The sequence below is a fragment of the Medicago sativa genome, chromosome 5 (assembly GCF_051527215.1).
Source record: "Medicago sativa cultivar Bolivia chromosome 5, Bolivia_mono, whole genome shotgun sequence".
In the NCBI taxonomy this organism is placed as follows: Eukaryota; Viridiplantae; Streptophyta; class Magnoliopsida; order Fabales; family Fabaceae; genus Medicago; species Medicago sativa.
In genome coordinates, this window is record NC_140753.1 from 13,099,277 (window position 1) to 13,124,421 (window position 25,145).

Below are 25,145 nucleotides of genomic sequence, written 5' to 3' on the forward strand. Positions count from 1 at the left end.
CAAGTCAATGGATTCTCCATAAAAGTCATTTTGCCAAGTTGGATTTTTTTTGGCTTATCGTAACCCTTTTCAAAACAAAATTTTCATATTGGATTACATGTATCCTTAAAACATACAATACTAGAATTTCCCTTATAGAAAAAAAAATGCATTCATTTAATTGTCTTTAATGATTTGTCTATGTGATATGCGTAACTCCTCTAAGATAGTACAACAAGTTGTTTTCATTATGTAACCGATGTAATAATAATATAGCAACATATATATGTACCAAAAAAAAATAATATAGCAACAAGAAGCTATGAAAGATAATGGAAACAAGAAGCTATGAAAGATAATGGAAACAACAAAGAGATTAAGCTCATTATCTCAAAGAAGGTAGGAGTCAGAAAATAGGTAGGAGTCAGAAAATATTGTTTAAGCTCATAAAAAACCCGATATGAAAAAAGATTATGGTCAAGTCACTACTTCAATACATTTCCATTTACCTTATGATTATCTTTTCTTATTAGTACTTGAATCTGTGCAATCCACGGAAAGTTAATTATCAATAGCTAATATTTTTAAAAGTGAAATTGCAATATCATACATATGAAATGAAATCAAAACCCTTATATAAATGGAGCTATTTCAAGGGAACTGTTCTGCTGATTTGGCAATTTCTGGGTAATTTAGAGTTAATTTTCTTGTTTTAAGTTTTTAATAGGGAGTGGCCCGCTTAATAACCCATCATTATTGCTAAGAATAGGCAAGTACACCTATTAACATATTTAATTCCTGATTTTGGCTCTTTAAGACCATGTGATCTGCATTCCATATTAACACGCTCCCCAATACGTGCATTTTCTGCTGTTAGGAAGTGATGGTTTGATTATATCTTAATATAAAATGTACATCTAATTGGTTTATTGGTTTAATATTACAAACAATACAGCCGCTCCACCTATAGGGCCAAAAAAACATTATTTTAAACACTACACAAGTTGAAAGTTTTGATTTTATTTTTCTATATACACAATGCCTTCGTTGCAGATCTGCAGTGTTATGCACTCCTTTTCAATTTCCATTTCCTTCCACCTCTATATAGCTTTGTCATTGAAATCTTCATCAGTTTTCATTTGTTTCCTTTTCTTTTGTATTCCCTGCAGAAAATTTGAAGATGGATAAAATTATTAAAAAAGCTATTACATGAGAAAGTTGATGAATGAGACAACAACAAATATGAAGGAATACGAGAGAAATTGTGTACTACTCCAAACCATAGTGGTTGACCTCTTCATTTCTTGCTTCTCAGATATACAAGGGTATTCCTTATATTTCTAATATACATCCTTCTAATTAGGACCATTTTAATGTATGTTAATTCTAATATACATCCTTTTTAGGTGTACTTTGCAGGCAGAAATTGTGAAGATAATGTTTGTTCATCAAAAAAGTTTTGAAGGCTCTAATATTGTAAGTTGATGATTTAAATTCTCAACATCCTGAAGCAATCTATAAGTTTTTTTTTGTATTCAGCTGGGCTTAAATGTTATATTTAAGTTGATGATTTAAATTCTGAACATCCTGAAGCAACCACACCAGGAAAAGTTTATTGTTTAAGTTTAAATTCCAATTTTTATTATAAAATGACATCTGTCTAACCACATTTAAAAAGAAAGTAACATATTTTCTAAGGGATGCTTGCATAATATTCAAGAATCACTAAAGATTTACAACACACCAAGAGTCCAAAAAAGGTACATGTAATTTAGAGTTAAAGGCTTCTTTGTTGAATTATCTCATGTAGAGTTAAAAGATTAAATTCAGGTTTTGAAGTAAATACTTTGAATTGCAGCTTTTTCAAAGTGTCATATTTTTCATATTACTTTTACCGAGAAACCAAAATTTGTCATATTATTAGTAATCACATTAGGACTTCATGTTTTTCATTTAGAAATTCGGTAGAAAAAGGAAAACTTACATGCCTTTGTTTTCATCATGTCTAACTATTGACTCCTTGCAGAACTGTTGCTTCTAGCAGCTCCCCAAACTAAACCACATCAGATACTAACAAAGAAACAAGAAACAAAACATGTTAAATATTAAAACAAAACAAAAATGAAATTAAACAAGCAAGATACAATAAAACAGTAAAAGGAGAAATTAATTATTGAAGAACTACGCATCAAGCTTGATAAATGATAGCTTATTCTATGACAATTGGCATAAGGGACAAGATTACTTTAACGTCCTAATTAAAAAATTTATTTAAAATTAGGAACTTTTTATTTTAGTGTTGTCCAGATGATACAAAAATTGTCATTCTACTATGCTAATAACTTAATAAGCCTTTTGTCCCATCACATCTATTCGAAATGCTTGGGCTATAAATACAAAACAGTGTAGATTGATTAGCGAAGAAACATAATTAAAATGGAGAGAAAAAAACGTACAGTAGGTGCATCTAGGCGAGGGAAGTGGTTGTCTCATCACCCTCAAGGATATTAACTGCAAAAAACAAGAGCAATCAGTTGAACGCATAAGAGACACACTCAATTCACAAGTTTAAATTTAATTTGTTTCTTTTCATGTAAGCATTCCTTTTAAGAGGCTAAACAACCATAAATTAGTCTATGAGTATAATTGGGTTATGCAACACTGCAATATAATAGAACTTATCATGAACATAAAGCAGGAAATAATACAACTTTTGCTTGAAAGATTCCCAACAGATATTACCAAACTGATCGAATTAATCATCATTAATTGCTTTAGTTATTTGTTAATTTAAAAGACAACAAAGGGAAATTTGGTTGTTTTTGATTTCATTTGTTTGTTTGTTTATTTGATATTGGTGCTAAATTCAGGATGCTAACATTATATACTTGTTGTTTGAATGTATGAAATAATTATGATAGTGTTCAAATGTATGATTCAAGATGACTGTATCATGCGAAGATGATTTTTACTGAATCATACAAGTTAAACTTTAACTCAAACCCAAGATATTAGCGAGCAAAGTTGTTTTTTCTTCAAATGATCACTATATCACCAAATCATAATTAAATAATCCATTCCATAGTGAAGAAGTTCATAAATTACCATTTGAATCAGTTAGAAATTGAGCATCTACTCTGCAAACAGCCATTCGACGAAAAACTTCATAGACCGTTGATGCTTCAGGCACCATCAATGACTTTGAAAGTTGCAATGATGTCAGGTTCATCTCCCCCCTAATCCAAAACCAAGAAGAAACAAAGTTATCAGTGCACGAAATAAAAATGTTAATAGAAAGTGCAGGAACATAAGACAATATGTTAGAGTGCAGTGTCATAGATTGTTATTTCTCTTTCAACATATACAAGAATCCATAAAGTATGTTCGAATCTAACACAAATTATTTTAAATTTTTGAAGCACATATGATTATTTTTTATGCAATAAGGCCAAGGTGTTAATATAATTTAACAAAAAGGTTCTCATGTTATATTAAAGAATGCACTTTATCTATTATTGAGCAGTGCTTGCTTGTTATATCCAAGTTGTTGATTTATATTCTAAACAGTGCTTGAAGCACCCACACCAGTAAGTTATATCCAAAAATGCAACTTTTCTAAACATACATTTAGAAAGAAAACTAACACATTTTATGAGCAGTGCTTGCATTCCATTCAAGAATCGTTGATTTACAACACCAAAAGTCCAAGAAAGGTACTTGAAAGCATGTTCCACATAATAATCAAATGCATAAGGTGTATCCTTAAAGTTTTAATTCTTATCAAATTTGGCCGAGGTGTAATGGCTCTCATCATAACATGGGAAATTGGATGAGTAAGACCTTTAGATCAGAGTATCATCTTATTATTATTTCCATTTGAATCGGGATATGAGTATCAACAAAGACAATATGGACACAACAAATGCAAGTTGTAGAAAACAAAATTAACACTCAAAGGATAAAACTCATACCTTCATTAACATGTCATTAGAATATCATCTTATTATTATTTCCAACTCCTTTTGAATATTTTCTGCAGACATGTAATCTGTCGGGTGAATGCACAATAAATTACAAAAATCAATGTGAAGACAAAGGAAACACACTAAAAAATATGAAAGCCTAGACACAGATCAGTGCATATATATCAAGACTCCTTGCGGAGTTGATACCAGTTTTAGTGATTGGGATAGTGGCAGAGTGCACCAAAGTGACTCAATTGGCTAAGGTGACAAAATCTGATAATTCATTTCATTAACATGCCATTAGAAACCTATTGAGAAGATCAAGGACTTGTGTTGTAGCATTAAGAAAGTAGCATCATATTTTTACTTACACTAATATGTATATTTCTATATTTTGGAGTATCTTCATATTTTTTACATTTAGACTTCACCAGGATACTTGGTACTTACCTAAGGCACTTGATACTTTTTATACTAATTAATTTGCTCTCTATTTTCTTTTATAATTTGCTTGGGTCCCAATTATAAGTAATACTTTCTCAGCCTCTAAATTTCGCATTCAAAACTAACAAATAATGAATACAAAGTTGATGATCACTTTAGTTTATTTGGATGCAACTTAGTTATAATACAAAGCTACAAACACCAAAATCACAAGCCAAGCAAAAAAGATCCATACAAAAATAAGAACAAAATAGGATAGCATGCTTGCCAATACAAAAAAACCGCAGCCTTTAAATGGAAAAAAAGAAAATAATCTCCCAAAGAAAGAACCGTATGAAAAAATTTCGTAGACAAAACATTAAGCCATTTTTTTCCACTCCAAAATCCTCAAACATATTAGGCCATTTTTCCTATTTTGAGGCCTGTTATGCATCATGAAATTAGCAGAGAAATAGAATCAGGATGTATGTCAATCAAAACAGGACAATATCCCTACTCAACCACAAACAACCAAACAATGAATATTGCAAGGAAAAATAAAATTGATTTGCCAACAAAATATCACTATCAGAGGTAAAAAAAAAAATCTTCTTATATCATAAGAAGAAAAGTTTTAATTTTTTAATGGTACCAGATCTTCATTTTCTAAAATGATTTTTGCATGACCAAAAAATGAAAAGGAACTTTTTTTTATAAGATATAAAAGGATTACCAGAGAATATCATTAGTATCAAATCAAAAAAAGCTTAAAACAGATTCACTGGTCTACAAAAAAAATCTTACATTTCTTGAAAATACAACAAAATCACATCCAATCTCATCTTTTGATTGTTGTTGTTGCATGTATGATGGCAAGACAGAGGCAATTGCCGTTGCTGTTGTCTCCGGCAAAGTTTGTGGATTTCGTTGTTGATGCACGGAGTAAGCAGATGACGAACTTCATTTTTGGACATGTGGCTCACGGTGGCCGGAAAATATGCACACTCAAAATTTTATCTCCTCAAAAATTAAGATAAATTTATGGGTTTTCATGAGGAGAATGAGAGGAAAATAATGGTGGCTTTATTTTTTGAAGGTGGTGGTTGGTTTTTGTTCAAAATTAGAGAGAGGGTGATGGTTGTTAGAGAAAGGAGGAAAAACGCATGAGAGGGTGAGAGAGAGGGGGTGGCGGCTAAGGGTTAGAAGAAGTGTGTTGCTGATATATTTTTATGTGTTGGTTATTGGGTTACTGGTTCGGGCATTTTTGGGTTCTGGGTTACTGGTTGGGTTTTGAGCCCGTTAACATTTTTCTCTATTAATAAATGAATAATAAAATCTTTCTTGAATTTTTTTTTTGAGAAAAACTCTGTTCAATTTTTAAAAATGGAATATATTTTTCGATTGGTGCACTTAAATTTTTTTAATAATCTATGAAAATTAGGGACAATATATTTCACTGATAAAAAATATATAGAGAAAAAAAAATTAGGGGATGTTTTTAACTGATTTGTTAGTGAAGAATATAAAATAAAATAAATAGCTAAATATTTTTCACTAACACTAAAATTTAGAAAAATATATTTTTTGAAAGAAAAGTTTAAAAAAATAAATTGTCACTAATGCATTATAAAGTCACATATAAAATTGAATTTAAGAATTTATTTCATTTTAATTTAACTTTATATAAGAACTTAAAATTTGAAGGAAAAAATATAGATTTTTTTTATACATGAAACATAATATGGATTGCTAACTAGCATCACGTAAGTTATACTACTTCAACCAAAAAAATGTCATTGATATATGTGTGTGGCGTACAGTTAAGCTTACAATAAAATGGGTTTAAATATATTTAAAATATAATTATCTTTTAAAACAAATTTAAAAAATAATTTTTAAAAAGTGGAAACCAAAATGTTCATATTTTTCTCTCAAATATTTTTTTTAGAGCAATCTATCTATAAAATATTTAAAATACTTATTATAATATTAAAAAATCTATCTATATTCAAAAACTCTACTCAATATACGTAAAAAGAGCTTCTTTGGATGAAAATGGTGATAGTGGAATAGTGTGTGAGGCGGCCGGAGGAGGGCCAAAAACTATTATACTTTTGGAAAACAATGTAAAAAGCTATTATACATGGGAAAATCTGTTCCTACTAAAATGTTGTACTATTAGACTATCGCATTGTTTCAGTTTTACAAAAATATTGAACCCTTTTGACTGAAAAGCGTTGGAGAGGTTGACATTCACTAAAATTTCAAACATGGTTAAAATACACAATAGAAGGTTGTCACTTAAACTAAGTTTGATACACGGGACAAGTTGTCATTTATAAAAAAAATAAAAAATAAAAATAAATTGTTCCCGTTAAAATGATTCTACTATTTAGAATATCGCCTCACTTCAATCGTACATAATATTGAACCCTCGGCAACTAAAATGCACGGGATAAGTGGACATTGAATAAAATTTAAGAAATTACTAAAAGTCATGGAGAAGCTGAATTGACTAATATCTCATAATTAAATCAAATGCCCAAGATAATTTGTCTTTGACTAAACTAACCTTGATTGACGTGAAAATTTGTCATTTATAAAAGGCTTAATAGATCACTTAGTCCCCTAAATAATTTTAAGTTTTCATTTTGGTCCCATAATTAATAAAACGTTCATTTTGGTCCCTCAAGTTTTCCTCCGTTTGCCAAATAAATCCCAAACTGTTAACTTAAACTCTAAATGCCTATTTTAAATGAGAACCATTGGATTACGCAGGTTTATTCTATCTTACGGTGAGTCAACAACATCTAATTAGTTTTTTCTCTCTTCATCTTCTTTCCCATACTTCTTCATCATCACATTCATATAAATTATCATCATCTTTATCAACATATCTAGGAAGAAAAAAAATCCAAAAATCATCTTAATCAACACCATCACATTCATCTATTTCATTTTCATTTGCAACAAACACAAAAACAACAGCACCAAGCCGTGCAATTAGGCAAGCCATTACAAAAAAATTCCCTGCTAACTGATATACCAGAATAGCAAAGGGAAAGGCAGCAAACGTGAACAGTACAAGGGAAAGAACAAAAACAACACCACTGTTGAGCTATACACAAACCCTCCCCAACACTGAACGACACAAACAACACCCTGCCAAATAACAGCAACAGAAACCGAAACAATAACTTCCGCCAAGCAGATCCAATGCAACACGGACACAAAGAACTCATATGTTGTTATCTCATTCAGTTTTTTTTTTCACTACCCATTTTACCACATGAGACCCACTTCTATGTTTATCAGATCTGTTGTTTTAGATCTCGTTCTCCTTTTCAAAACTCGTTTTTTGTTTAGATCCATGTTGATGGGGATTAGATCGATTTGCAAGAGTTGTTTTCTGAAGAAAAGCTTTGAAAAATATAGAGTTGATGGATTTGGGGTTGTCATGTTGATGGATTTGGATGAATGTTTGAGTCTGAAGGTTATGGATTTGAGGTTCTTTGTGTTTTTTTTATTGAATGTGAAGAATTTGGGGTTGTTGTGTGTTTTTGATGTTGAAGAAGGTGGAATCGAGGATGAAGAGAGGAAGGGAATAGAAGAAAGAAACGCAGATATTTTTGGCGATTAGAGGAAGGTTTTTTTTGGAATTTTTTTTTTCTGGATATGTTGTTGAAGATGATGATGGTGTTGATGAATTTGATGATGCAGAAGTACATGAAAGAAGATGAAGAAAGAAAAAATTAATTAGATGTTGTTGATTCACCGTAAGATAGAATAAACCTGCGTAATCCAATGGTTCTCCTTTAAAATAGACATTTAGAGTTAAATAGACAGAGCTTTAGCCTTAATGGGTTATGTATAAAGTCAATAACAAACCAAAATTTGACATCATTACTTTTTCTTACTAATAATAATAATACCTTTTTTCCTTTCTACTAACCCATTGATTAAGGCATTTAATGTTTTAGATTGAAAGTCATGATTTAGTGTATAGTCTATTCTCATACATGACTGTACTTTGCATGAGAAAGGTGATGAATGAGAAACAACAAATATGAAGGAATGTAGGAGAAATTGTGTACTGCAGCAAACCATTGTGTTTGACATCTTCATTTTTTTGCCTTTTAGTTATACAAAGATATTCCTTATATTTCTAATCCTTTTGTGGTTTTCATTATTTTTTAACATCCTCTTAATTTTTGTTGATGAAATCCTTTATAATGAAAGCAACTGATATACTTGGGGTTATTAGAAAAGCTATTGCAAGATAAAGGTGATTAAAGGGAAACAACAAATGGGAAGGAATCGGAGAGATTGTTCACTACTGCCAACTGCAACATTTAACCCCTACATTCTTTTATTTTCATATATGCAAAGGTATTCATCAAATTTCTGATGTACATCATTCTAAGGTATTCAGTAAATCATATATAAAGTTGGATTTTTTTCACTAAATCATACACAACTTAGACTGAAATTCAAACTCAGGAAATTAAAAGTTTAAAGTTTAATTTTTTTTATCCATAAATTGCTAAATTAATACCTTCACAAAGAAAAAAGTTTAATACCTGTAGTTAGTCTCTAATGTTGAAGGCAATTTTTCTGCCGCGATTAGTCTCTGATGTTGAAGGCAATTTTGTCTGATGAAAGGACAGTACAACATCTACCATCACACCAAAGGGATGAGCCTTGATCGGAATTGAAATTAAGACACCGTTCACAACTACAACAGAAAAAGGTTAATGATTTTATATTACTAAAGGTTCTTAAATCTTCACTATAACAACTTCAAATTAGAACCACAATGCTCCCAATCAACAATAATTATACATTCAGAAATTCAAATGTTTTTGGGATGAAACCATGAAATGGATAAAGTAAGCACACGACAAGGACTTACAAAATTCAATTTTGTGAAGAAACATAGGAAAGTGAAAAAAAGTCAAAGAAGCTTCTCATGGCTACTAATGATAGGTCATTAACTTAGTTATTGTATTTAGTTATATTTATGAAAAATAGGGTTGATTATTAAAGCAAATAAATTTAAATGCCATGTGTTAAAAATGTGGACCTGCAATTTATGTATACCAGAATATCATTGTTAATAAAAAACACCAGTTTGCCAAATTGTGAATTTTTTTTTTTTAATACGGTTAATAAAAGACAATTATTTTGTAAACATAACCAAATCATTTAATGCGGTAACATCACTTCAAAAATTAAAACATAACCAATTTGGCATAACTAACTCTTTAAATCAAACATAACCAAATACTATAATTTCCTTATAAAAAAAAAAACAATTTGGGTTATGGTTTCTATAAACAAACAAGAAAAGGTACCATGGATGCAATATAAATTGACAATGGCTTGAAGCAGCGGAGATGTAACCCATACACCATAGCTGAAATGGAAGAAAAAATGTATCTTTACCTGGGAAATAACAACAATGAACCAACATGCTCATATTATCTACACCCTCCGGTCATAAATATAAGCAAAAATCCATGTTTTAGATTCATTCAATAAATAATGTATGTGGTCTTTATTGTAGGCAACATACATCATTTATTGAATGTATCTAAAATATGAACTTTTGCTTATATTTGTGACCGGAGGGTGTACTTAAGCTACTTTGAAAAGATCAACAAGTTTCCTTAAGTTATTAAAATATGTCAATTTCTTGATGGATAAGTATTAAGTGATTTAAGAGAAATAATCCAGATATGTCAATTTCACGGAAGTGGCATCCTTCTTTGAACATGTTCACTCAAACTATTACATTTTGTCTTTTTAAATCTTTTTAGCAAGAGTTAGTTATACTTATCTTACAAGAAAAAAACAAAAAAGAGGTAATAGATAGAAGAGGAAAACCCACATGTTTTTGTTTCATCATTTCAATCCTTGCATAACAATTGCTTCTTCTAGCCCTCTAAACTCAAAATCATATCCATTGCTAGCAAACAGACAAATAAACAAAAACATATTAGATATAAAAAAGAAAACATAAATCTTATTAACATATTAGACAAATAAGATTTTTGAAGTGATGTTACCGTATGGACATAAATCCTATGATGAATTCCATACGGGACATGATTACTTGAATGTCCTAATTAAAAATCTTATTTATAATTACAACCTTTTTACTTTATGTTCTTCACAAGGTACAAAAGTTATCCAAATTACAACATTCTTACTACTATGCTAATTAGCATTTTATTCCATCATATCTATGACTTTTTATTTTATGTTTGAATTTGGAAGCTTCTAAAAAAACAATAATAAATAAAAGGTATTTTAAAAATGGCTACTTTTTTACAATGAAATAAATAAAATGGTAAAATCAAAACAAAAATATTTTACAAGGGTAAATCAAAAAAAATATTTAACAGGGTGTAAAATCGGAAATGACCTTTAATACAGGGGGTAAAGCACTATTAACCCGAGAAATAATAATTCATCGCTACCCCTAAAAAAATACACAAGGGTAAGCTAAAATTATTATGAGTAAAAATGTGACCTTATTTTATTGAAAATTTTGTAAAACTCGAGTCATAATAACTATTCGCTCTCATCCTATTTATTATTATGAGTAAAAATGTGGCCTTATTTTATTGAAAATTTTGTAAAACTCGAGTCATAATAATTATTCGCTCTGATCCTATTTATAAAAAATATTTGATTCAATAAAATAAAAGTTGATATACTTAATCTAAAATTTGAATCGAATATATCTTTTTTTTTTGTTGATTTAAAAATATTTCTTAATAATATAATCAAAGAAGTAAATTTATTTAGCTACTTAGAAATAATTGTATTGGCTGTAATTATTTATTTGATTTCCTTTTCAAATAGCAACATAAATAACAACATAGCCTTGAAAATAATTTGTAGTAAATTGTATTAGTTTAAACAAAGAGTTTTGTTTGATAAAATTATGAGAACAGAATCAATTTTTAATTCTAAATAGATAAAAGTATTAGCAAATGTTATTTATCACACTTTTCAACAAACTCTTTATTATTTTATTGATTAAAATATACATGAATCTCACTTGAGTGCATATAAATCTAGTGGGATCGATGTAGAAGTGTATTTAGTTTATGTTAGAGTAAACCTCTTAATGTGTCTCTAATTTTGTAAGACACTCTCAAATAAGTCTTTAAAATTATGAATATTTTAAAATTGTCCATGGCTCCATCAAGATGGTTCTAAAATAATGATTAATAGTTATACCAATTTAGGTGGGCTAATTTAGCTTATTCACAAAAAAAATCATTAATAGATATAAATGAGAGGGATGTATGCAATTTTTTAAAATATTAACAGTCCGAGTCTTGGATTCTTTAGGCCAAATACCTGAGTCCTTTAAATTTCCCAAACAAGTATATATGCAGTAAGGAGAATGGAGGGCTTTGGTTAACCTCCAAGATTAGTAAATCCATGAAGTGATTTTAATTTCCCTTCCTTGCTGCTTGTCTTTATTGATAATGCTTGTCTTTATTGAGAATGATCAGAAAATTATTTAAAAATTGCCGTTTATCCTATTTTGGCTACTAATAACTAAAACATTTAGTCATGAACAAAATTCTCTAAGTTTACTATATATATGGTCAAACATATGATTTATTAGGCTTGAAATAGACAACGGACCTGTCTAAAGAGGAAATCATAGATGTATAATATACGCCCATCGTAGCCATCCGTCCATTTGATACAACGTCACTGAAATATCACATCAAATTCTGGCTTAATAAAGCATTATGATTTAATATGACTAATAATTATCAAGTAACCTAGGAGAGAACTTTTAAATGCCACCACAAGAATAGATAATAACGGAAGCAAATTGAAACAAAAAAAAAAAAAAAAAACTATCCTTCATGTAAAATGGCCATGGAACAAGGCATACACTAAGTACCCAAATCTTGATAAATTTGGTGAAACTAAATATCATATACTTTTTTAAAAGGCAAAATTACATTAAAACATTACTCCAATGATACTTATTATAAAGAACTATCCTTGAACTAAATACAAAGATCACCGATTCTGAGCGTAAACACCACCCTCAAGACTGGCAGGGAACAAACAGATTGCATCATTGACAAACATCACAACCTACCATTACTATGCTATATGTAGATACAAGCTGAAGCTTTGACCCAACATCCCACCTTATAATACTCGACTCTGCCTTCAAAACATGTTTTATTCGTTCTTTATATAAAATCCAAATAAAACTATTGTTTTTACAAAATTATTACAAGAATTTAGAATCCCAAATACAATGTTGATGTTGTAGGTTATACCCATTATCACCTAAAAGTGTATGAGAAAGGAAACACATAGTTAAAAAAAAGGGCTACCCGGTGAACTAAAGCTTCCGCATAAGCAGGGTCCCACCACATAGTCAAAGGTAAAATAATTCAGACTATATTTCAAAAAGTTTGTTTCAGAAATTTCTAAAAACTGAAAAAGGGAAGAAAAAAATGAAATCATAGCAACAAACAAACCTTGCTTTCCACCAAGACACAATTTCTGATTTTTTTTTTTCCATTTATTTTAATTAAAATTTATTTAAACAACGGAAGAGTGCCACGTATACTGTCGTGTGGTTCGTGCTGCATAAACTGTCATGTGCTAGCTTTAGCATTGCTCTTTAGTAAAATAAAGTTGAATGAACCATAAGGCTGACCGCCTCCGTCTAAGACATCTAGCCTTGGGGACAGCCTCTGTACATGTAGAAATCTTAGCATTTTCTAAACAGTTATATTTTATTTATCTTTCTAGGATTTATTCAAGTCTCGAAACAATCCAAATTCAATTGATATGGGAATCTCAACTAATCTATAAAATTAATTATGAGATATAATTCTAATATACCCTAATTTATACTCTAAAGTTTTTAATTAGAATTCTTTAGCAATTTTGGGTAGAATTTCCTAGAATTCCAGCACATGCAATTTCTCATGTCTAAGTTGTTTCTCTAATTCCAACTTCTACTAAAATCAGACAAATAATAATATTTATAAAAAGAAAACTTATATCTCTCATCTATTCACATACCCACTTTCTCTATTCAATCAATCCATTCATAACAATTCGAATTCAAGCTTAGTTCAAGAAACCCACCTGAAAGAGTAATTTCGCATGATGCAAAATGCTCAAATCCTCTATGTCTCCTTCAAGGCTCCTTGTCCTTCTTCAATAATATCTTTTGAAGCTTTAAAGGTAACTAATTAGAATGCTAAATCAGCTACCAAATGTACAGAGGTACAAAAAGAAACAAAGAAAGAACCAACAATTAGAAGAAAAAAACTGGAGCTTTTTAATTAAACTTATTAGCTCTTCATAGTACAATGTGTAATGGAGTGTGGGTGAAAACAAAATAAAGATTGTTTTATGTGAGTGAGAAAATAAAATAAAATAATTTAATTTGAGTACACTTGCAGAGTTGTTCCTCTTGTGCAATGGTCATCCTCCTTGACCTTGCTCCGTCTTTTGTAGAAACATAACAAAAATTTAAATTGGAAATCAAACTCTGAAAAACATTAACATAAAAACCTTTATGAAATCATAAGTTCATAACAAGAAAAAAAAATGTTACTGTTAACAACACAACAGATATGGAAGATGCAGCGTGATTTCCCAAACCCTAACTCGAACATATATAAATGTTAGTCAATACCCTAACTCTAAATAAGAAACTAAATCCATCCAAATTCATATAAAAAAAATTGTAAACTACAAAAATTTAAATAAAAATTCACGTTTCTCATTTTCCCCATCAATAACTTTGAGTGAATTTTAACCAATTATATGCTTATTTCATCTCAATTCTCGGAGGTGTAGCATGTTTGTCGTCCTCCGCAGTTGGAAAATACTAATAGAGTCAGTTTCCTTGTCAGCGCGGTGGTGACAATTTCCAGACTGGTGATAACAGGAAAAAAAAAAAAGTGGTCTGATAACGATATTGGAGGGATTTGTAGAATAGATAGAGGGGGCTATTTCTATGGTGATAGTTTTTTTTAAAAGGTGTAAGGTGGGAGTCGAAATCTGACCGGAGAGGGTCGGATCTCCGGTATAAAAAATTATGCTTAAAACTTCAAACTTCCATGTGTTTTCAATAAACCAGTTTCTCAGAAATAGTAGAATCTGCAAGTACAATTAATTGAGATTCATCTAGCATTACATTATAAAAATAAATCTATTGAAGAAATTCTCGAGTACTGTGAAAACACACATAATTATCATTTCACACTCGATCAATTCAATTCAATTCATTTACATTGAATGCAGTTTATATTAGGAAAAAATGGAACGATCGAAAGAGAAAATGAATAGAGAAAGGAAAGGTGGAATACCTGAAGAAGTGTTTGAGAGGTTGTGCGCTGTAAATAGTGGTCGAATGGTCGGCATGCAAAGGCTACGACTGAGAAGAAAACGTATCTGGTTTGATGTAGGAAGAAGAGAAACAAATAAGGGATCTCATAGAGTCACGTGACAAGTGAAGGAAAAAGGAATATGTGTGGCTCCTAATTTTTTGATATTTTTAATCAAGTCTTATATTAAAAAATTCTTCAAAATTTGTGACTTCAGTGATTAGAAATCCACATCTAACATGAATAATTGGAGTATTCATACCAATGTTTTAAAAATTGGTACGGATCAGCTGGTCGAGCCGAACACTTGAAAGGTGTTCGGTTCGGTCTGGTAATTGGATCAGGTTTGTTATTTAACCGGCGCAAATGGACAAAATTGGAAAAAAAAAATCGTTGAGCCGAGGTTTTTGCAACTCGGATGGTCTAAAGCATACAAGTTTTTTTTTTCAAGTTGAAAATAGAAATAAAAAGGTGACTGAAAATTGAGAAAGAGAAGAAGCATAACAAGCCAAAATTGCGATGTGCTCCCTTCGTTTTAAAATGAGTGTCATTTTAGTAAAAAAATTGTTTTAAAATAGATGTCATTTTCAGTTTCCGATGGAATAATTTTTCTGTCCAATTATACCCTCCAATAAATATTACGTATGCTATTCTCAAAGTTTTATTTTACTTTGGTGGAAAACAAACATATAGTTAACAAGGATAATTTGGTAAAATAACAATCAAGGAACCTCAACTAGCCAGGAATTTTAGAAGAACTGTTCCGCATATTTAGAATTATCTTGGAGTTTTCAAAACAGGCTATTTGACCCGTTTCGAGCCAGCCAATCGGGTAACATGCTTTTTAGGGCGGGGCTAAAAAGCCCTATTTAAATATGGACTGGAAGAATAGAGCCTGAGCCCGGCTCTATACGGGCTCCCGGGCTAACAAGTCAGCCTGCCTAACTTATTGTTATTTTTTTAAACACTAAAAAGTTGGTTTATTCGTTTCATTAAATTGTATAGAGTAATTTCAATGCAAAAATTGTGAGTTTCTTATTTATATAGGATAACTTTTGTTCTTCATACAAGTTAAACCTCATTCTTTGTGCTTAAACCAAGTAGTGAAGTCGAATTTTTTTCCGTGCATTTTTCCTCAATGTTGCTACTTTGCATCTATTGACCTTTAGAGGCATTTGAAAAAGAAATGAAGGGTACCTTCATCTTGTGGTAATAATTGAGTGTTAGATCCAAACATTTAAAATCAAATGAAAGCCATGAACAAAAAGAAGAACATAGATACATGTTTGAAATTGAAGCTTGACATCAGATAAAACATCTTAGTCTATGTTATCTAATGATACCTTTCCTATGTTGTTTTAAGATGAAGCCTTCTTAAAATGAAATGCAAAACGACATAACCAAATAGAAAGATAGAAAAGAGTTGGTATAACAAGGCTTATACAAACAACACAAACATTATAGTACATAATTAAAACATACACAAACAACACAAATAATTTAGGCTTTGTTGGATTGAGCTGATGTTCTTATGAGAAATCAGAAATTGGGCTACACACACCCCGCTCTAGAGAGCTGTAATTTTCTTTACTTGGGTTGCCGGGGTTGCCCGTAGCCCGTATGGGTTAGCCCAAACAGGTTGTAGGCTTTTACAGGTTGAGCTAAAAAGCCCTGCAAAAATTTGGGTTACAATTTTTAGGCCCAAGCTCTACGTTTTATTCGGGTCAATCACGTGGTAACAATTTTCGTTCTTGCAAAGCATTCTTCAGTTAATGTCATTATACTTTAAATTTGTTCAAAAAATTATAAATAATAATGTCAAAAAATAATTATAAATTAACGGGCTACCCGCGGCCCAGTCAAGCTAGCTCGCGACGGGACCGGGCCTCAATGAACTGGGGCTAAAAAAGGCCCAGTTTTAAAAGGCCCCAAATTTTTACGTTCAAGCGCTACATTTTTTCGGACTTTTGCGGGCCGGCCCGGTAGGTCCATCCCGTTTTGAAAGCTCTATTTGATATCATCTTAGAAATCGTGGTTGAGCCTAACACAATCTACAAAATCGGCTTTTGAGGTGAGGATTGTCCCACTTATAAACACATTGTCATGCCATCTCTTATCCGATGTGGGACTGTTTAACAAAAATAAATATTACATAAATATATTTGATCATAGCAATATTTTGTATAATTCAATCAAATAAATATTTTGTACTGTACCTTGGTGTCGTTTCTGACCTTGTAATGTTATAAGTTAGTCATCTATTCAGTATTTTTGATTTTGGATCTGTCATTTTAGATTATGTGATCCGCTTCTGCTCATTAGATGGATCAACGCTCTGTTCCATGTTATTCTTATGAATTTTCTGTAATCAAGACTTTAGAGGTCGTCTTTTTTAAATTTAATAGTTACTTTGCATCTTTTTCATCTTTTGTCCAATCACTCGAAGTTTAACATTTTTTAAATATTGATTTCCATTCGTTCTATAATTTCATCACGTGATATACCTCTATTTTATTTCCGAAACCTTGATGCATCATAATCTTTTTCTTATTCTTGTATTAATAAACTAAAATATTAAATAATTTTTTTTTGATATTGGTGTTGGTTCGTGTAATCGAATCAATAGGGACAAAAGCCGTGCAACGCACGGGTAATGGTATCCTAGTTTATAAGCATATACATATAAACTGCGTATATACACCGACAAAACAATCATAAAAGTGATTTGTTATTAATGCAGTAGCAAGTGATCGAACATTTGGATAGAGTCGTGAACAAAATTAATAATTAGGGTTTTGCTAACCAATGCCCTTAGGGCAATGGTTAAGGAATAAAAAAGGAAATAATTGTGAAATTTCATGTAGAAAAAGTTGATTTTTACTATTTCAATAAGTTGAATGCACAATTTCTAAGATAAAGTTACTACTTTAAGTTTCTTATCAAGTGCCCTTAGGACACTTGTTAGCATTTCCCTAATAATTAACCCAACTTTTGGAAAACTTTCTTAGTAGTATAAAATAAAATGAGCTTGGCTATATCAAGCGAAAAAACTTGTGCCGAGTTCATAGCGAAGGAGAAATCAGCCAATGAGAAAAGAGAGTTGTGTGGAAATCAAGGGATACTGGTGCAAATAAAGCGGAAATCCACAATAAAAACCAAATGAAATACATAATCGGGATGATATTTCGCTATAAATAGCATTTTTAAAAATAATAATAACAATGAAGCATAAGTTAACGCTTACAAAAGATAAAGAATCAAAACATAAAAGTAATTTTTACTTCTCATAGCAACATAACATTATGTACATTGTTAGACTTGTTGAAGGATATCTGCATAAATGTCAGGGGTGAGATTTATGTATAGAAACAACATTTTAATAATGTCATTTAGAAGAAAGGACTTCTAATATTCGTTAGTTCAATATTTATAAGAATGCTTTGCTGCCAATTAATTAACAGTTCCATAGAAAATCATATCACCAAACCAAGAAAAGTAGAAGACAGGAACATGATTGACGATACAACTACAATTGCACACCTCCGGAAAAATAATGATACCTGCAATAGGAATAAAAATAAATCGGTGACACAAAAAAGAGAAACAAAAATATCCTACAAACACATGCGGAGACACATTGATTACATGAATGAAAAACTCACATAAAAGAGACATTGAATAAAGTGAATGAAAGCAAAACAAAACCAAAACCATGCATTAATACATTTTTTATTCATCAATACTTCTACAAAAAGAAGAAGAATAGTCACAATGAGAAATATTCAGAAATGGAATTGAGTAATGGAAACAATGACAATTAGTGATAATTAATTAGTGAATAATGGGAATTGAAGAAGAATGAGGTTGGAATTGGAGAAAGAAGGAATTTGAAAGGGTTTCTAAGATTATGAGGTTTTGGAGGCAAGTGAATGTTTGGAGCATCACTGAGCGTCGTATGTTGCAATATTTTATTATATTCAAATATGATTATGTGGGCAAATATCGTAATAATAATTATATTAGCTATTTATCAATTGTGAGCCTTGATTGATTAGTGATCAAATTAAGTAATAAGGATATTAGGTTTCTATTTTGGATAATTAATTATTTAATTAGATGATATGGACTCAACATGAGTGGAAGTCCGGATGGCCCATTAACGGAATAATGGGAAACCCTAATGGCCATCTAATATAAAAGAGGCTATGATCCCCAATACACCGTACACGGCAAAACTATCTCTTCTCCCCATCTGACATCTGAAGAGAACTTGAGGCATAAAGTACCGGTTGAGGAAGAACCAAATTAGCCGCCGCTAACGTTGTTGTTTATTTTAGATCACCTCTCTTTGTTTATCTTTGATGCTGAAGGGGCTGTCTTCATCCAGGTATTCCTAATACCCTAATTCTTGATATCCTTGATAAATCAAACATGTTCAATGTTGTTTTGTTTGCTTCCGCTATTGATTTTGAACATGTTTTATACCTAAATTTCCAACAAGTGGTATCAGAGCTATCTTCATGTTTGATTTATTAGGATTTTATGTTGAAATATATTTGATTGAGCTATTGATCATCCCTGTATTCAAATACCTACATGCGATTTTTTTTTTGTTATCGATGCTATTTGTTAATCAAATTTGTTATCGATGCAATTTGTGAATAGAATATTATCTATGCCTAATTTTTGTGCCTTGATCTATATTTTTTGTAACCGATGCTCAATTAACCTCTTTGATTAAAGCTTCATTCAGTCCCAAAGTCCATCATAAAAGTAAGCACGTTGTACTGCTTGCATTCCTTAGGCACGACTATCTGTTTTTCAGCACTTCTAAATACTGTTATCCTCCTTTGCTGAATTTATGGGTCCTTTTCATTGTTGTTGGGAGTTTTGGTTGTTTTCCCAATTTTTTATGGATCTTGTGTATTTTGGCTTTCATGTTCATTGATCTCATGCAAATCATTTGTGCTGTCTTGTATGACCTTTAAGCCACATGCTCATAGCATATACGGTTTGCTGGCTAACAGGGATTGGTAAATATTGAATTAAATGTTTTAGGTCATTTGATTGATTTTAAAATTGAAAAGAATTTCGGTTTAACTTTTTGGTTTATTTTTTTAAACTAATCCCTACTCCCTCCGGTCTCAAATATAAGAAAATATTCATTTTTTAGGTTCATTGAGTAGTTAATGTATCTGGACTACATTGTAAAGCATATACATTAATTATTCAATGAATCTAAAAAAAGAATCTTTTCTTATATTTGAGACCGGAGGGAGTATATGATTGGGATTGTTCCCTTGAATTACATACAATGTTTGACCTATTGGTTTATTTTTTAAACTGAATCAAGAATGAGGGTCCACTTTATTTTCAAAGGGAAGGGATTATTATTTTTGAAGCCATTATGTTTCGGGGCATCGTTTCCTTTTATGTGATTTGTTAATTTGATGGAATTTGTATGTTTGTTTTAAGGGAAAGAAAGTGACGAGGAAAGAAAGGCTAAGGAAAGAAAGCCTTTCTATTGTTTGGAACAACCTAAAAAGAGGGAGAAAAGAAAGAATTGATGTGGGGCCCACGTCAGAAAGTTTTCCCCACACTTGTGAACGGAAAGCTGGAGGAATGCAAGTGTTTTGCTGAAAATGTCCAAAATGTCCCTATTTGTATTATTTATTCTTTATTGATTTTACTATTTTGGTTGTTGTCTTTTTTCATTTTTTTTATTCAATTCAAACTTCTTTTTTTGAAATAATTTATTGCCTAACGTTTTGTTATATGTTATTTTATGCCACATTTTATTTTTCTACTAAAACTATAGACAATTAGTTTATAATATATTCTAACATATTATTTTTGTTTAAGGGTATCAATGGTAATTATTAAATTTAGGTCTTTCTTTCCTCTAACTTTCTATTCCACTTTCTCTTGTACCAAACAACCAAAACAATCCTCTTACTTTCTATTCTCTTTCTTTCCTTACACAATCTTTCCTTTCTCTTTCTTTCCTTTCACTTTCTTTGTGCATCCAAACAAACCCTTTCATGATTCTGATCTCATGTAATTTGGTTTGTTTGTGGATTTTTTTTTTATTTTTATTTGGTCTTCTTTAAAATCCACTATTGTTGTTTACACGAATGTCATGATATAAATCTCCTACTAGAATTATCTTATTTGGCTGAGCAAATATAGTTAGTTACCGCCGGCCAATAAAGATTTTGTTTTGATAATATTTTACGGCTGGATTTCTATTTGAAATTAAGTGATTCACACACATTTTGTACTTTAGTATATGTTTTGAGAAATAAGGTAAATTAAATTTTGTTATATATATTTGGTTGTTATATATACTTATGGTTCGGTTGCCTAACATCTCAAAATATTTTGAACCAAAATTGAGTAGTACACAATATTTCAAAATAAGGATTTGGTTCTTTAAATCTTGGAAAATATTAATATTGATTCTCTAGTTTTCTTTGTTTATTTATAAACATATAAAGTTTATTTCCTTATTTAAGAAAAAATTGAGTCTATAGTTATTCATTATTTTATTTAAAGAAGCAATTGGTATATGTGAATCAATTGCGGCATGAATATTTTGGTGTATATAAGATTCAATTTTCTTATAGTTTGAAATCGAATATTTTTCTTATAGCATGATTATGATGTTAGAGTTTATTGTTATTAAGTTTTCTACAATAATATTTTGTCTTATCATGCATTTTGAATATATTTCATACTATGTTTGTTGTTGCTTTTATGTGATATATGTAAATGTATTGTCATACACACATTGGTGTGATTTGTGACTTGCATCTTCATTCAAATTTGCGAGTTTGTCTTCACACTTAAGTATTGTCATACACACATTGGTGTGATTTGTGACTTTCATCTTCTTTCAAATTCGTGAATTTGTCTTCACACTTAAGGGTTGTTGAGTGACCTTATGGTTACTTAGCAACATAATGGACTAATTCGGCCTACATTATGACGGTAGTGCCTTGTAAATTTAAGACATTTCCCATTTGCCTTGTAAAATTAAGACCATTCATATTTAAATTCAATTATTGAATTGTCTAGTAATTGCGGTTGTTTTGGTTGAAACAACAAGTTGCAAAAGTAACCTCTGTTGCGTAGATTTGATTCAATTGAAATTACAAAAGATGTAGTATGCAATTGTTCATGCGAGCTGTTTTAGTCGGTCAAAAGGAAGGCACAGTTTGGCCGAATAATTACATACCTGCGTTGGTAAATATGTGGTAATTATTAAGTTTTTCCATGTAGATAATTAATGAGGATGTCGAAAGACACACATTATCTGACCGGACTTCTTAAGTTTTATCCATGTGGATAATGAGGATGTCAAAAGGCACCCATTATCTGACAGGACTTATTACCATATTTGATCATTGCATTGAGATTACCGTTTGCAGTTAATTCTTAGCAGTCAAAAGATTGTGTTTTAATGGTGCTTTGGTATCTTGTTTTTTGGTCTTTTAATTTACAACTTGTGATGATAAATATGTGGTAATTCTTAAATTTTTCATGTGGGTAATGAAGATGTCAAAAGACACCCATTATCTGACAAGACTTTTAAGTTTTTCCATGTGGGTAATGAGGATGTCAAAAGGCACCCATTATCTGACATGACTTATTACCAATATTTGATCATTGCATTGAGAGTACCGCTTGCAATTAATTCTTAGCAATCAAAAGATTGTGTTTTAATGGTGCACTTGGTATCTTGTTTTTTTGTCTTTTAATTTACAAATAAAGATCAATTGTGCATGTCTTACAATTAATTAATTTTGACATGTATACTAATGTTGTGTGAATGTAAACTTATTCAAGTATTTAAGAGTTTATATCTACACTTGTGATGGTAAACACACGACAATTATAAGAATTTATTCTGTCATAGTAAATTGTCATTGTTTGATCATTGTTATAGAATACCACTAGCAATTGATATTATTGTTTAAAGACTTGATATTGATGATGCACTAGGTATTTTAGTGAGTTCTTTTGCTACTCTTGTTCTCTCTAAACTAATATAGTTTATGTATCTGCTAATTTGAGTTAAATTCTTTAACTCTTAAAATTCTAATTTAGGATTTAAAGAAGAACATTGATATTGTTCTTGGATCAAGACCTTAGATAAGGATGGTTAAACTCACATTCTCTCACAAATTCAGTACCTAATGTGAGAATCAAGTTTGACAAGTGAGTATACACCAAATTCCATAGGTCACGTGTGATCATAAAGCTAAAATATCATATATATTAGAGGTGTTGTTTAAGATGACAAATTTTATTTGTCATATTTCCTTTGCTTAAACTATGGTGCTTTTGAAGCAATACAGAGAAAAACAAGCTCTCATTGGAGAGTGAGTATTCTATTAAGATTATTAGGCAAAGGAAATATTATGAGCACATTATGTAGATATTTAATCTTGCTGGGACACTATAATTTCGACTATCAAGCAACTTGTTCGAAAATTCAGCATTTAGTATTCTATTTGCACAATTAAGTTTATAACTGTTAAAGTTAGAAATGATCCTTTGAAAGATCAATTCATAAAGTGTGCAAATAAAGAAAAGCTGAAGCAAGAGAAAATAAAATAGTGTTCATTCAGAAAATACCTCAAAAGATAAGGGCAAATGAAGAATGATAATCTTGACTGACTTATGTCCAATGATGTTGAAAGATATGTCAATTAAGAATGGACAAAGTAGATAAAGATTTATTTATTCATTTTTAAACCAATTTTAGATTGTCGTTACTAGTATATTTTTGTATTTAAAAGACAATTTGGTGAATCTTTATTTGAATTAATTTTTGTTTTAATTTCTCTTTGAAGAAATCAAGATATTTTGAGTTTTATTTTCAAATGATGATTCAATGTGTCTTTTAAGTTCAATTATTAGAGTCAATTTAGTTATGACTTGTGACATTCTATATTGTTTAAGGTTTCGAATACTATTAGTTTTTCGTCCCACAAATTAAGAAAATTTTGAGACATAAATTGTTAATTTTCTTGAGGATATTGAGTTTGGGGGAGAGATATTGTAATAAGAACAAAATTGAATGAGGAAGAATTAGTTCTAAACTAATTCATATAGTTACTATTATTATAGTATATTTGGATCCTCATCAGGACATTATTGTTCTTCCTCTCAATCAAGTTAAGAAATTAATTCATATAGTTCAAACTCAACACCCTCAAGAACTAGGGCTTCTAGTGTCATAAAGAATTGACTTGAAAGAGAAATTATATTTAATGTAATTGAAAGACTCTATTAAGACAGTCATGACACTAGTTTGCTTGTTATAGTTTTGAAGCTACATAAAATGGATGTCAATACATTGTTTCTCAATGGTGACATTAATGATACAATATGGTGCAACTTAAGAAAACTTTTATGTCAATAGATACAAGATGTTTTGCAAAGTCATGAAATCCACTTATGAGTTAAGAAATTTGTCTCTTTATTGTTACTACATATTCTCATAAAGCAATTATCTCATTTGGTTTTGAGATAATATTATGGAAAATTGTGGATTTAGCAAATTCAGTGGGAGTAAGTCTATATTCATAGTTTAATATGTCAATTTAATTTTATTTAGTTAACGATGATATATGTTTGTTATGTGAAACCAAGGAAATCTCTAACAAAAGTTAGTGATGAAAGATCCTGGGGACGCCTCTTTTGTATTAGGCATTTCAATACTTAGAGATTCTTCTCAAGGTATTATTCGGATATCACAAAAGAGTTATATCAATAAAGTTGAAAATAAAATGACATAATTTTTGGATGACCTCTATCACCGAGAGAGACTTTTCAGTCTCAAATATTGCCCATTAGAAAATTTATGAATTCAAAAATTTAAGTATTTTCCTACACTTTGCCTATAGGATTTTTATGTATGATTTTATTATACACATTTAGAAATAGCGTATATAATAAGATTGTTTGACATATATTTGAGCTATTCAAAGTTTGAATTGTTGAAAAAGCAACCATAAGGATTATTAAAGAGAACAAGAGAGCTTATGCTCACACAAGAGATCTGACAAATTGGAGATCATTTATGTGTCAGACTCTGGTTTTTTGGATGTAAGTAGATAACACACATCCTAACTCAATAAATGACTGTAAGTATTTATGTCACTTGGTTGCATATAGTAAAAGGTAATGAAATACCACTTAAGATATATAGTGACATAGTTTAGTCATATAGTTATTCAACAACATTAATAAAGTTTATTGCCTTATACATTATTGTTGTTGAATGATAGAACAGGTAGAGACAAACTTTATGCTAGCTATACCACTAATCAAAGACATGACACCTAAGGTCTTTCATATGGTTGTTGTC

The 25,145-nt window shown here is 30.4% G+C and overlaps 1 protein-coding gene and 1 long non-coding RNA gene across 12 annotated transcripts; one reads left to right on the forward strand and one right to left on the reverse strand.

Annotated features, from left to right (window-relative positions):
• Positions 1 to 852: 852 nt before the first annotated feature.
• Positions 853 to 15,135, reverse strand: LOC146920201 (uncharacterized). 11 transcript variants are annotated; one of them, XR_015011698.1, is made up of 11 exons: positions 14,750 to 15,135; positions 13,518 to 13,883; positions 12,036 to 12,107; positions 10,258 to 10,335; positions 9,722 to 9,812; positions 8,948 to 9,102; positions 3,951 to 4,027; positions 3,085 to 3,215; positions 2,436 to 2,490; positions 1,968 to 2,049; positions 853 to 1,142 (listed from the first exon to the last, which is right to left on the reverse strand). XR_015011698.1 is itself a non-coding variant. In XM_085713628.1 (5 exons), exons 1-3 carry the CDS (start codon positions 5,339 to 5,341, stop codon positions 2,447 to 2,449), a joined length of 345 nt encoding a protein of 114 aa, XP_085569754.1. In that variant the 5' UTR covers positions 5,342 to 5,550; the 3' UTR covers positions 853 to 1,142; positions 1,968 to 2,049; positions 2,436 to 2,446. The 11 variants fall into 11 exon arrangements, 2 of the variants coding, with proteins under 2 accessions (XP_085569754.1, XP_085569756.1); XR_015011697.1 differs by having other exon boundaries at positions 9,722 to 9,783; positions 14,750 to 15,133; XR_015011696.1 differs by lacking the exons at positions 12,036 to 12,107; positions 13,518 to 13,883; positions 14,750 to 15,135 and having other exon boundaries at positions 3,951 to 4,012; positions 9,722 to 9,783; positions 10,258 to 10,397.
• Positions 1,142 to 4,450, forward strand: LOC146920202 (uncharacterized). Its single transcript, XR_015011704.1, has 3 exons — positions 1,142 to 1,304; positions 1,386 to 1,455; positions 3,639 to 4,450. It is a non-coding gene; the product is annotated as an uncharacterized LOC146920202 (long non-coding RNA).
• Positions 15,136 to 25,145: the final 10,010 nt, after the last annotated feature.

What these genes read in the sequence shown, in the direction of transcription:
- LOC146920201 (XM_085713628.1), bottom strand. Translation starts at nt 5,341, where the DNA reads ATGTCCAAAAATGAAGTTCGTCATCTGCTTACTCCGTGCATCAACAAC. An exon ending in TTGTTGTATTTTCAAGAAAT is followed by an intron (nt 3,216 to 5,171) that starts GTAAGATTTTTT and finishes GTTTTGGATTAG; the next exon opens with GGGGGAGATGAACCTGACAT. An exon ending in ATTTCTAACTGATTCAAATG is followed by an intron (nt 2,491 to 3,084) that starts GTAATTTATGAA and finishes TGTTTTTTGCAG; the next exon opens with TTAATATCCTTGAGGGTGAT.